Here is a 13069-nt window from a genome sequence, read left to right on the forward strand (position 1 = left end):
GTAGGGATGCCCTCAGGGACCAAACTTGGTAGCATCATTAGCAGATTCTCTTTTCTTCTCCTAACCAGCCCTCTCCTGTGGAATTCCCAAGTCCCCCAAGAATGGAATTGTGTTTGGCAAGGAATACACAGTAGGAACCAAGGCTGTGTACAGCTGCAATGAAGGTTTCCGTCTGCACCTGTCACCTAACACAGAGGCAACTGCTGAGTGCCTAGAGACTGGAGTATGGAGCAATGACAACATCCCCCCGCAGTGTGTGGGTGAGTGAGTAAGTCTCTTAAATGTCTAAGAACTCAAGGGTGATATACAGGAAGAAAGTGATGGGGGAAGTAGGGAACACATGGAGATAATGTGGAGAGGTCCCTTGGAAGCAGTGAGTTTTAGGCCACATTGTTAATGAAGAAAGTGGCATGGATAGAGTGGTAGAGAGAAGTAGAGTGAGCCTTCCAGATGAAATAACAGCCTAAAAAGGGTCTGGGGATGGATAAATGTATATAAAGATTATTAACCTGGAGTTCCTAATTTTAAAAAATATGTGTGGTGAAAGGAAATGATTCTCTAGAATGATTCTAATATCTGTATTGGATATAGATTTCTATAAATGATATAGAAACAAAAGGGACAAAATATCTACGTATATCTATAAATGATATAGAAACAAAAGGGACAAAGAGAAATTACTTCTCTGGGTTTGTGCAGTGAGTTTGTGGTAGAAAATAGAAAGAAACTTAATCTCCTACCTCCTAGCTAGGACCTTTCATCATACAGATCCCCTGTGTTTTCTTTTTTGCTTGGGGCTACATAGCTGTGAGTTGCCCAGATGTCAGCAGCATCAGCGTGGAACACGGACGGTGGCGACTGACTTATGAGACCCAGTACCAGTTCAATGCAGAGCTGATGTTGATCTGCGACCCAGGCTACTACTATACTGGCCAGAGGGTCATCCGTTGTCAGTCTGATGGCAAGTGGAGCCTTGGTGATTCGATGCCCACATGTCAGAGTAAGCCTGAGGCCAGGGTTAAGGGAGAAGGGAAGGGTTAATCAATAAACATTCACTAAGCACCTACTATGTATCAGGTACTGTGTTAAGCACTGAGGATACAAAAAGACATAAAAGACAGTCCTTGCCCTTCAATACTTCAAAATCTAAAGGGAGAGATAATAAGCAAACATTATGTCCAAACAAATTATATATAGGATAAATAGGAAATACACACTGTACTCTCACTACAACTAAGAATCTGCCTTGGTAGAGATCAGTGAAACTACTAGTGACCATGGCTGTTATGTTTCCTGGCCTCAGGATTGGGAAAAGGACTAGTGGCTCCTAATTAAATCTTATTTATTGAATGAGATATCTCCTGGTTTTCATTAATGCTGTTTTTTTAGTATATAGTTTCATCCATTTTCATTTACCACTAGGATAAAGGAGAGAAGGTAGTGTTTGAGGAGAGCAGCAGGTGAGTACACAGATAACAGAATTGTTTTATGATAGAGAAGTATGAGACATGAATGTGTGAAATATGAAACCCCACAATGATGGGATGGTTTTTCTTCTTTATAAGTTAACAATCATGGCACTGATAGGGTATCTGGAGCCCTAAATCTCAACAAAGAAGAAAAAAATCAAAGTAGACAATTAAAGGGTTAACATAAGGATGAAAGTGAACACAAACTAGAGGTTGAAGAAAATTAAGATCTATATGGGTGGTCAAGAAAACAGTGAGAAAATGGATGGGTGTACCCTAGGACCTCCTGGGAAATGATAAAGAAGATTTAGATCCCCAAGCATTAGGGCCCGCCCTGTCCAAGTCTCCATTCTAAGAAGGCAATGAGGCAGGAAAGACCAGCATAGATGTTTCCTGACTTGTTATCTCCCTGTCTCTTTCTCTTTTGCTGGAAGGAAATTAATTGAAAAGGGGATAGTAATTTAAATAATACAAAATTGAATCATTTGGACTTTTGAGAGAGATGATATGATGTCTTCCTGATTACTGTAGGACAAATGAATCTAGTCTTTATGGATGTCAAGCAATATAAGCTTTAGATTTTTTTGTTTTGTTTTGCTTTCATTTCCCTCCCTAGTGGTCACAACCTTGCAGCTTATTGATTTGCCTGAAAGTTTCTATGCCCTCTTTCAACAATTGAATCTTTTTAAGCTTTTGGCATTTTTTTTCAGTCATCTCCTGTGGAGATCTCCCAACACCCCCAAATGGACATCGGATTGGGACACTCTCTGTCTATGGTGCAACAGCCATTTTTTCCTGCAATTCAGGCTACACACTAGTTGGCTCAAGAGTGAGGGAGTGTATGGCCAATGGCCTCTGGAGTAGTTCTGAAGTCCGCTGTCTTGGTGAGTGATCTCAGTCTTACAAGGTAAAGGGACTGCCAGCCTTCCCCTTTACTTTCTTTCTGAGGGCAGCAAAGCAGAATTGATTCAGTGCCCCAGTTGGAGTCAGGAAAATTTGGGTCCAGCTTCCATCTCTCCTGCAAGTCTGTGTGTAACTGGGCAAGTCATTTAATGCTTTGAACTTCGATGTTATTTGTAGAGTGGAGATACTAATGCTTGTAGCCCATATCTCACATGTTATTTTTAAAATCAAGTGAAATAATGTATTGAAAATACTCTGCAAATCTCTAAACGCTATATAAATATCAAGATTGTAGAGCAGAGTTGTCACACTAGTGACCAGCAATCCATAAGCAGCCCACAAAATTACTCAGTGCTCCATGAATTGAGACTAAAATGTAATTGGGAAATGTTTAACAAAGTAAAATACAATGCAGCATAGATGATGTTAAGTTGTGGTTTTCTAAGTTTGCAGGGATCTATTTCTATTTTAATTTGATACTACTAGTATAGAGGAGCTTTTTGCAAAACAATTTGTACTCCAGACTAGAGGAACTCTTAATGTATAATGCTTCTGTAATGAAAAGATTCTCTTTATCATTGATGGGAATTATATGTTTGTTATGTCCTTTTAATATGCCCATTTTGAAGAGCTCTTTTGAGGAGCTTTTTGAAAACATTTCCCTGGGATTGGGGAGGGGTAGAAAGAAAGATATGAATGTGAGATCAGCAGCAGCAGGATCAGAACACATATGATATGGTTAATTGGTTTTGACTGGTGTCCACCTTACCTAGTTTTGCTGGTATTTACTGAAGTCTTCTGGAAGCTTGGACTGCTTCTGATATGGTATCCTACATATAACAAATATTCAATAGATATGGTTATAATAAGGAAGAGTATCTCTGTGGGACAGGGAGGAAGCACAAGCTTGCTCAGGGTAACACAGCAAATTGGAACAACATCTTGGAATTCCTTATTAGGAATCTCAGGATCTCTCAACATTGCCTGCTAAGTTAGCTATTGACTGGAATTGATTGGATAGCATGTAGTTACATCTAGCTAGCTAATCTCTCAGTGTTAGTGATAATCACATGGCTATTGTTTATTGGAATCCCTCTTTGCTATTCTAGATTCCCCTCTCCTTCCTCCCAATATAAAAAGAAAGAGAATAGCCTTTCAGCAAGGATTACTAGGCACTTTCATTCCATGTGGATTAATTGTTCTTTGTTACTTCCTTCCCTCTGGGGACCCTGAAGCTGGACATTGTGGGACCCCTGACCTCATTGTCAATGGACAAATCAACGGTGAGAACTACAGCTATCGTGGCAGTGTGGTATACCAATGCAACCCTGGTTTTCGCCTAATTGGGATGTCAGTGCGCATCTGCCAGCAGGACCATCGCTGGTCAGGGAAGACCCCTTTCTGTGTGCGTAAGTATGATACCGGCTTTCCCTAGCAGTGATGAAAGATAAGGACAAGCAGCGTTCACCTTCACAAAGACGATGAGTTTGAAAGTGGTTTGAAGTATGGACAAGAGTAAGACATCTCTATAACGTGTCTTATTCTTGGGAACATTCAAGAATGGAGTCTCTGGTTCAAATCCAGCATTACTCATTAGACTCAGTATTTTGATTCAGAGTAGAAAAGTTTAAGGATATCTAGAGCAGAGATTGCGGGCAGCTTGCTAATTAATGATATGTAAGAGGACAAGACAAGACATTAAAACCACTATCTATCTATCTTTCCTTTACCTGTTATCTCATTATAGTATCCACCATTATAGCTTCATTCTTGTGGCTTCTAAAGGCTACAATATCCAAGAATCTACTTTCAAAGTACAAATCTGCCTATAAAGTCATGCCTTAAGTAATTGATTAGCACTTAGCTAGTCACTAATAAAATACTATACATTAGCCAAGATGGAACATATGTTGGGTAGGAAGGAAAGAAGAATCTGAAAAGAAAAATGGGACTATTTAAAACACAGTCTTTGCCCAATGATCAATTTTGTTTGTAGCCACAAGGACCGACAAATATCCCTTCCAACTTAAGACCATAGGACCATGTTGGTGAACCTATGGCACACATGCCAGAGTGTGCTGGAGGGGGCTGCTCCCTTCCCCCTCTCCACATGAGCCTAGGACATTTCTTACATGACCCGCCCCTCTGCCCAGCAGCCCAATGGGAGCACTTCCTCTCTTCCCTGTCTGGGGCAAGGTAGGAGGCTCACAAGTGGTATGAGGGTTGCAGTTTGGGCAATTGGTCTCTAAGGTCTCAAAAGGTTTGCTATAACAAAATATAGAATGTAGAATATGGTTGATTTTCCCCTATCTGGGATATGGACTCTAGTGTTTATACTTTTTCCACAGAATATAAAAAAGTATTGCCATTAGCCCATTCTGGGCACCCTTTTGGGTACAGAGTAGGATGAAATCTTTAGTTCTATGCCATCTAATTCTCCCTCATAGAAATGTATACACAGATCCCTATTTTACTTTTATTTGCCAATATTCTACTCTATCCAGGACTCAGTCTGCAAAAATCAGGCTTTCAGTATTAAACTGGGCTGCTGTGGTCATTCTTCTCCTATTTTGATTACAGCTATCACCTGTGGACACCCAGGCAATCCAGCCAATGGCATCACACAGGGTAGTCAATTTAACCTCAATGATATGGTGAAGTTTATCTGCAATGAAGGGTATTTAGCAGAGGGACCTTCAGGAGCCCAGTGCCTGGCCAATGGTCAATGGAGCAACGCACTGCCTGTTTGCAGAAGTAAGTTCTCCTGACTGGTATACATGCCCTTCATCTCTAACTCATGTATTTCTGGGGCCCAAGAACAAAGGTCTTCTATGATGGTACAATCTAAATTCACATTTTCAGACTCTGTCCTCTCCAAGCCATCTTTCATATCTTTGGTAGCCCTAAAATCTTGATATACATGTTTGATTTTATAACTACATCCCTCAAAAACCTTCAAAAATTGTTTCAGATTATTTATAAAATTTATATTTTTAAATTGCAAAGTGATGCATAAGTAAATGTCATTATTATTTAAAAGTCATTTTTATGAATTTGTGATTTCCTCAATATAGGAACTTCCCAATGAGGAACATCTGCTACCAATGTAGTTCAGTACCTTCTCCATAATTCATTGTCTTCATCTTTTTCCTTGGGTTAATGAAAGGCTGATTAATTCGTCTGGTAATATACCTGTTGTAGTATGGTCTCAATCCAAAAGCATAATTTGAACCTACATCTTCTTGATACTAGATCCAGTTCTTTAATCACTGCCAGTTTCCTCTGATTTTGAAGAGCAGGCTTGGCTTGGGCACCTCTTTGAATATTTACAATATTTCTTAATTTCCAGAAAGTTTTGGTCTCACATTAAATCAGTGGTAAAATACTCTCTTTTGGGAAGCTGGTGGGACATTTCTTAGCCTGATGATGTTGTTTCTGTAGTATTTATTTCTCAACCATTCCCTCACCATTTCTACTGTTAACACCCTAGTTCAGACTCTTTCTGCTATTAATAACCTCCTAACCTATCTCCCACATATACTTGCTGCTAAGTTGATTTCCCTAATGCACTCTTCTACTGTGTCAATTCCTTGTTCAAATTAAGACTAGATTCTTCAGTAGGATATTAAAAGTAGTATAAAATCTAGCTCTTTCTTGACTTAATTCACATAACTATATCTTTATTTGCTGTACAATGCTGTCAAAATAAATAAGTGAACAAAATATTTATTTACTATGTACAAAGTACTGTGCTAAATGATAAGATTGCAAATAGAAAAGTAAAATATCCCTTTTTCCTTCAAGGAGTTCAAGTTCTGGTAGGAACAACACATTGCTTAACCTCCTATGTGGCACATTGGGGATTGAGAATATTGCTGAGTTTGCAGCAGCCAAAGGGTTACAAACACATTAAGAAGGGAGCAGCATCTCTCCTCACTATAATTAAATCTTCCCAGAAATAAAAAAAAATTGTCTCCTCTTTGTCATTTTCACTAAAAAAAATATCATTTCCTAATTTTGAACCATTGGACAGTACCAAGGACTTTGTTGACAGGAATTTTCTTTTCTTTTCTAGGTTTTCAATAGATAAGGCTATTATAGCACCTTAAGGAGAATTTGCATCTCCATAGGTGTTACCTCTCAGAATTATGGCTAAGGATACTGTTCTGGAAATACTGCTATTCTCTAGGCTTCTGGGCTTGGGGTATTTGTCTTTCTCCATCAGGTTCTGAGGAGAGATAGTGGTTAAGGTGTCAGTAGTGACTTGACTTACCTAGCATTGCCCTCAGAGTGCTTTAATGTTTTGGCCATTGACTGTCAGTTGGTAGGAAAGGCTGATCTCTTCTGTGTAGGTGCTACCTCCTTGAATTATAGCTGTGAGGGCTTGGCTGGAAGCAAGATGGAATATTCTAGGGGGTGATACTGCTCCCCAGTACCAGGTGCTATTGATGGTAATGAGAAAAGAAAGCCTCTTTTCTACAATGATTTCTCTCTATAATGATGCCTATAAATGTGAACTAGAATGAATTTTCTGACCACAAAATACATTCCATGTTTTCTTGTCCCTATATTTTTGTTTACTTTTTTTTATTATACTTGGTTTGCTAACCCCAAACATCATCTCCTCATTTTGATTTCTTACTCATGTTTCAAGACTCTGGAAATATCATAATTTCTCTGAGATCTCTTCTCATCTCCCTACTACAATTGACATTTCCAGAATGATCTTCTAGCATATTATATTCTAATTTATGTGGCAATTATCTCTATGCTTATTTTATATCCCTACTAGATTGTAAATTCCATGAGAATTGGTATCAAGGTTAATTTAGTCAAGTTCAATTCTCTGTGTTACCATCAATAAATAGGAGGATCTCAGGATATCTAATTGTATACACCCTTCCATCTGAACTCCACCCTGGACAGCCTCCATAGCAGTGGTAACTCTTTTTCACAAGCATGCATCTCCCTGTTTTATATCTTTCTTGATTTTCTTAATTGGATGATCATTGAACAAAGTCATTTCAGTTGACAACATAGTGATTACATTCAAGCCCCAGAATACCCCCAGAATATCCCAAAAGAAACATATTTATTCAAGAGAATTTGGAGTAATAATCCACTCAAAGGAAAAAATGTAGATGAAGAATGCCTATTGTACAGATTGTAATATGGATATATAGCTCATAGAAGAAATCGTTTAAGATATATTTTTTGGATAGACTGTGCAGATGAGCAGTGAACTTAACCCAGAGAAAGGAAATAGAAGGAAGAATGGAAGAGTGATTGCCTTTAGAAAGTCATGCCTTATTTTCAGTAATTCTAAATGTTCCATAAAACAAAAACCCATTTAAAAAAAATATCCATGTTTTCCTGGTGATGCTATAATGACTGCAAACCATTTAATACTACAATCACCAAAGAAACCAAATTATGCACTACCCAAATGACAATGAAGAAATATATGCTGATTGTAAATAGAGCTTAGCATGTTACTGGTGATTGAAAGCCTAAAATGTCTGACTAGAAAAGGAGGGGAGGGTTAATCAGTAAGCACAAATGATAACAGATGACAACTCAGGCTGCACTAGTAATCTTAAAGGAAAACTGAAAAGGTATTTTGGGAAGATGGCAGAGTAGAGCATGAGACTCCCTCACTCTCAGAATCCCCTCACAAACAGTCAAAAATAATTCCATGGAATCAGTTGCTAAAAGTGTCCAAAACAGATGAGTCAGGAATGAAGCTAAGAAACCAAGGGCAACTGGTAGGAGAAGGTCTCTGACTTTCCTAGTCTTAATCTCACTAGAGAGAGCAAATACCCTGGAGCAAACACTCTAGAATCCACAAATGGAAAGCCCTGGGGGCAGGATAGGCAGCCACACTTTTTCTGCTATACCTAGAAGCTTATATCCAGTGATGAATGCCAGTGGAGTTAACAGGTAGGAAGTCCTGAGAGCAGCTGTGTGAGCTGTAGCCTTGTCTCTAGTTATATCCACTAACCCTCATCTGGGAGTCCACCACTCACCCCAAGCCATAAACCTGGAGGGCAGGACCTGCAACCTCAACTTGTTGGCTGGACCTGGAAGTTTATAGCTCAATGACAGATACTGATGGAGTCAGTAGGCAATAAACCCTGTGGTTATGTGGGCTGCAACCTAGGCCCTAGAGATTCTCAATTTCCCATATCTGGGTGTTAACCACTGACCAGAAGAGGACTTCACAGGCTGTGTACACTGGTCAGATGCTTTTTCCCAGGCTGCAGCTTTAGGAAATGAAGAATGAGGAAGGAGCACACACTGGCAAGTGTAGCTGCTAAGGGGGTGGGGCCCTATCAGAAGTGGTTACTCCTAGAGAGTGGAGTCCCTAGCTGCCATCACAGTGGTGAGATGAGCTGTCTGCTTGCAGAACTTCCAGAAGGCACTGGTTGGAGCATCTGAGATCAATCAGAGACTTGGTTTTGAGCTGCAGGAACCAGGGACTACACTTGACCCTAGATTGTGGAAAGTGGAACAACCAAATAGGGCCCAAGAAATAACAGAATAAAAAAAACCTGAAACTTGAGACATCATCCCCCATACCCTTGGGAATAGAACCTGACTCCAATAATTAAGCCTTTTGTCCTGGCCACTATTTTTTTTTAATGAGTAAACAAAGGAGAAACAATCATAACTATTGGTAGCTGTTATAAGGGACAGAGAATACCTGAGTTCAAAGTCAGAGGACAGTAAAGTAAATACACCTGCTTCTAAAACAATACAGAGAATGTGAAAATGGTCACAAGCTCAAAAAGAGCCTTTGAAAGAATTTTTAAAATGAGAGAGATTGAGGGAAAATTAAAAAAAAATAAGAGCAATGCAAAAAAATCAAGAAAATTACAAAAGAAAGATCACCCAAATGGACAAAGAGATCCAGAAACTCACAGAAGAAAATAACTTATTAAAATTAGAATTGAACAGAGCAAAGCTAATGAGTTTTGAAAGCAACAAGAAATGACAGCAAAATTAAAAGAATGAAATAACAAAAGAATATTATAAAATCTTAGAAGAAAATGTATGTTTTGTAATCTATAATGTAAAGTTTAAATTCTTTTGAGAATAATTTCAGGATAAGGACCTTGCCATCTCCCCAGAATCCAGACGACGAACTTGTTTGGTGAGGACACATGAAGACGTCTGAAAAGCCTTCACTGTACCATGAAGACCAAAAATTGAACTTTGGGGTGCAGTTGATTGAACTATGGGGAGTTGAAATTGAGTTGTATGTATTGTTTTAAATTGTACACTGTTGTGCCAGTGGGGGACAGCCCCCCAAATTGTTTTTTTTTTGTCAATGCGTCTAATTTTAACCATTTATTCATCTATTTCTTTATCCCCAAATTCCTGAAAAATTTAGAAGTTGTCTATTTTTACAGGTCCAGCGAAGAAAAAAGGACTAACCTTTTTTTTTGCCGGACCTCACGGGGAATTGGTCGCCAAATTGTAAATATTAAAAATGATAGATGCTTTTATAAATATATAAATTAGTATTTTAATTAAAGCCATGTTGATAGATAAAATCATTAGACCACGCGCTTGTAAGCATTCAAAACTGCCGCCGCCTCCATTCTGTCTCCTGTTTCCTGGAAGCGCCTACTCGCAAAAGAGACCACTCCCTCCTAACCCACGAGATTTAAGCTCTCCCCTGCGGAGACGGAAATCAGTTGGACCATGTTGGATCACGGGAAATGTAGTTTTATACATTTCCCAAATCTCACTTTTTACAATATGAAATATTATAAAAACAACTGACCCGGAAAATAGATCAAGAAATGACAATATAAGAATTGTCAGACTTCCAAAAAGTTATTTAAAAAAAGAATTTAGACACCATATTCTAAGAAAACATTTAAGAAAATTACCCAGGATTTCTACAATTAGAGAACAAAATAGAAATTGTAAGAATTCACCAATCACCTCTGCAAAAAATACCCATGATTAAAATGTACAGGAATACCATTACTAAGTTATATGTCTTCCAGAGTAAGGAGAAAATACTAAAAACAAGCAAGGAAAAAAAAAACCAATGTAAATACTGTGGCGCTACAGTCAGAATAACGCAAGACTTAGCAGCTTCAACATTAAAAGAATGAAGAGTATAGAACACAATATTTCAAAGAACAAAGAAACTGAGTTATATACCTGGAACAACATACCTAGCAAAGCATAACATAATTATAAAAGAAAAAATTGGGGTATTTAATAAACTATAGTACTTTCAATTATTATTGGAAAAAAGCCCAGAACTCAAGAGAAAATTTGATCTATAAAAATCATAAGGTAAACATTAAAGTCCAATTATAAAGGACCCAACAAAGTCAAATTGTTTATTTATATGAAAAAAATGTTATCTATAACCCTTAAGAATGACATCATTATTTGGGTAGTTCAAAAGATCAGATATAGATAGAAGATCAAGTTGAGTATAGTGGAATGAATTAAAAGTAATTTTTAAAGGGTAAGAAGAGGTAAAATAGAGCAATTAACTCATATAAAATAGGCATGAGTGGGAAAATTGTCAAAAGAAAAGGGGAGGAATACATGGGAGGTTGGTAGTATTAGAAATCTATTCTCATTGGATCTGGGTTAAAGAGAAAACAGCATATACAAATAGAAGGGCAAAAATCTTCTTAACATACAGAGAAATAGGAGAGGGAGTGGTTAGGATAAGGGAGGAGTAAGAAGGTCTTAAGTGAATCCTGTAAAAAAGATTAAGAGAAAAGAGGGTAAGGAAAATAGAAAAGGAAGGAATACCCAGAAAGGAATACATATCAAGAAATGGGAAGGTAAGGTGAATGGATAAGGGAACTCAGGAGAAGATAAGGGAGAATTTTTTAGAATTAGATTCATAGCAAAAAATAGAAAGGTAGGATTGGGGGAAATAAGGAAGGGACTTTTGGAAAAGGAGATAGAATAAGAACTAGAAACTAAGGTGGGAAGGGACAAGGGAGGGACTTTTTGAAGTGTGGGTTAATTTGAAAGTAGAATGGCAAAGGGAGAGCATAAAGCAAGGGTTCTAAGAAGAGGTATAAATTAAACAGGTAATGGAGAAAAGAAATTGGATGTCTGAGGAAGGATAGGACAAAAAGAGAGGAAGAGAAGGACAATGAGAAAAAAATAGAATGGAGGAAAATATACAACTAGTAATTATAATGTTCAATGTGAATGGGATAAAAATCACCCATAAAATGAAAACAGATAGCAGGAAGCATAACAAAGACCGCACTTAAAAATGAGAGACAGAATAATATTAAAGGGCTGGAGCAGAATTTACGAGGCTTTAGGTGAAACAAGGAAAGCAGGAATAGTATTCTTAATCTCTGACAAAGTTAAAGCTAAACTATTTATAATCAAAGAGATAAATAGGGAAATTATATTCTGTTAAAGGATATAGATAATGAAGCATTATCAATAATAAAGCATTATCAATATTAAATCTATATGCACCAAATGTTACAGTATCCAAATTTTTAAGGGAAAACTAAATGAGTTACAGATGGAACTAGATAACAAAACAATAATAGTGGGGGAATTCAGTTTTCTTCTCTCAGAACTAGATAAATCTAACTAAAAAGTAAGTAGACTAAGAAAGAAGTCTAAAATAATAGAATCTTAGTTGAGTTAAATATGATAGATATCTGGAGAGAATTTATTGGGAACAGAAAGGAATATCTTTTCTCAGTGTTATATGGTACCTTTACAAAAACTGGTCATATATATTAGGGCAGAAAACATTATACTTAAATGTAGAAAAGCAGAAATATTAAATGGCTCATTTTCATATCATAATGCAATAAAAAATTTAAATAATGAGGGATCATGGAAACAAAGTAAAAATTAATTGGAGACTAATTAATTTAATGTCATGTGTAGGAAAGTTCCCAATATGTTTTATGGACTCTTATAGAAAGACCAGGTTAAGTGTAACTGACAGGACAGGACTCAAGCCTGTTGATGAGTTAGGGATGTGTCTAACTGAAGCATGTAAAGACTTCCCTTTGGTGGAATAGGTGGATGAGAATAGTTTGTTCCAATGGCCATGGAAGCAACTGAAGGAGGCACTGTGGGGTTTACTGTTTGATTAGATATTGAAGATGCCAACGTCAGGACTTCCACTACATCCCAGGCCATCAGCAGTTGTCCTGATTTTTTCTTGATTTTGGAAGAAAGAGAGAAACTGAAGACCGTGTAAATTTGCCTCACTTAAATCAAATTCATTCACAAGTCAAGACATCACCCCATAATGTTATTGCTTCTCTTCAAAAAATTAAGGATAAACAACAGTAGAAGGATTTGGAGAAAAGTTATTTGATATGAGAAGTGTTGTGATGTGTACCCTGTGAAAGAGAATTCTTTACTCTATTGTCTATCTTGAGTTAGCACTAACTTAAGTACCCCTACTTAGTACCTCACTAGACTGAAGACAGGATTAACTCTCCTTTGTCTACTTTTAAATTGAATCAACAAAAAATTGAACACCCTACTTAGTACTAGGTGAGATTTAGAAAATTCATACCCTTGGCTGTGAATCCCTTTGATGAGAACTTAACCTTCAGAAGGTGAAATTTAGAAAATTAAGCACTGATAACTCTTTGTAGAGTTAATTACCTTATTTTTATACCTTTATCTTCTGTCTTAGAATCAATATCAAGTATTGATAT

General features: G+C 37.4%; 1 protein-coding gene across 1 annotated transcript in view; it reads left to right on the forward strand.

Annotated features, from left to right (window-relative positions):
- Nucleotides 1–13069, forward strand: part of CSMD2 (CUB and Sushi multiple domains 2) — a 1000214-nt gene that overhangs the window by 942880 nt on the left and 44265 nt on the right. The window contains exons 50-54 of the mRNA XM_044668787.1: nt 69–260; nt 806–1000; nt 2180–2353; nt 3608–3781; nt 4953–5126. Coding sequence (XP_044524722.1) covers nt 69–260; nt 806–1000; nt 2180–2353; nt 3608–3781; nt 4953–5126 — 909 coding nt within the window. The remainder of the gene's footprint in view (nt 1–68; nt 261–805; nt 1001–2179; nt 2354–3607; nt 3782–4952; nt 5127–13069) is intronic.

The sequence above is a fragment of the Gracilinanus agilis genome, chromosome 3, assembly GCF_016433145.1.
Source record: "Gracilinanus agilis isolate LMUSP501 chromosome 3, AgileGrace, whole genome shotgun sequence".
Taxonomy (NCBI): Eukaryota; Metazoa; Chordata; class Mammalia; order Didelphimorphia; family Didelphidae; genus Gracilinanus; species Gracilinanus agilis.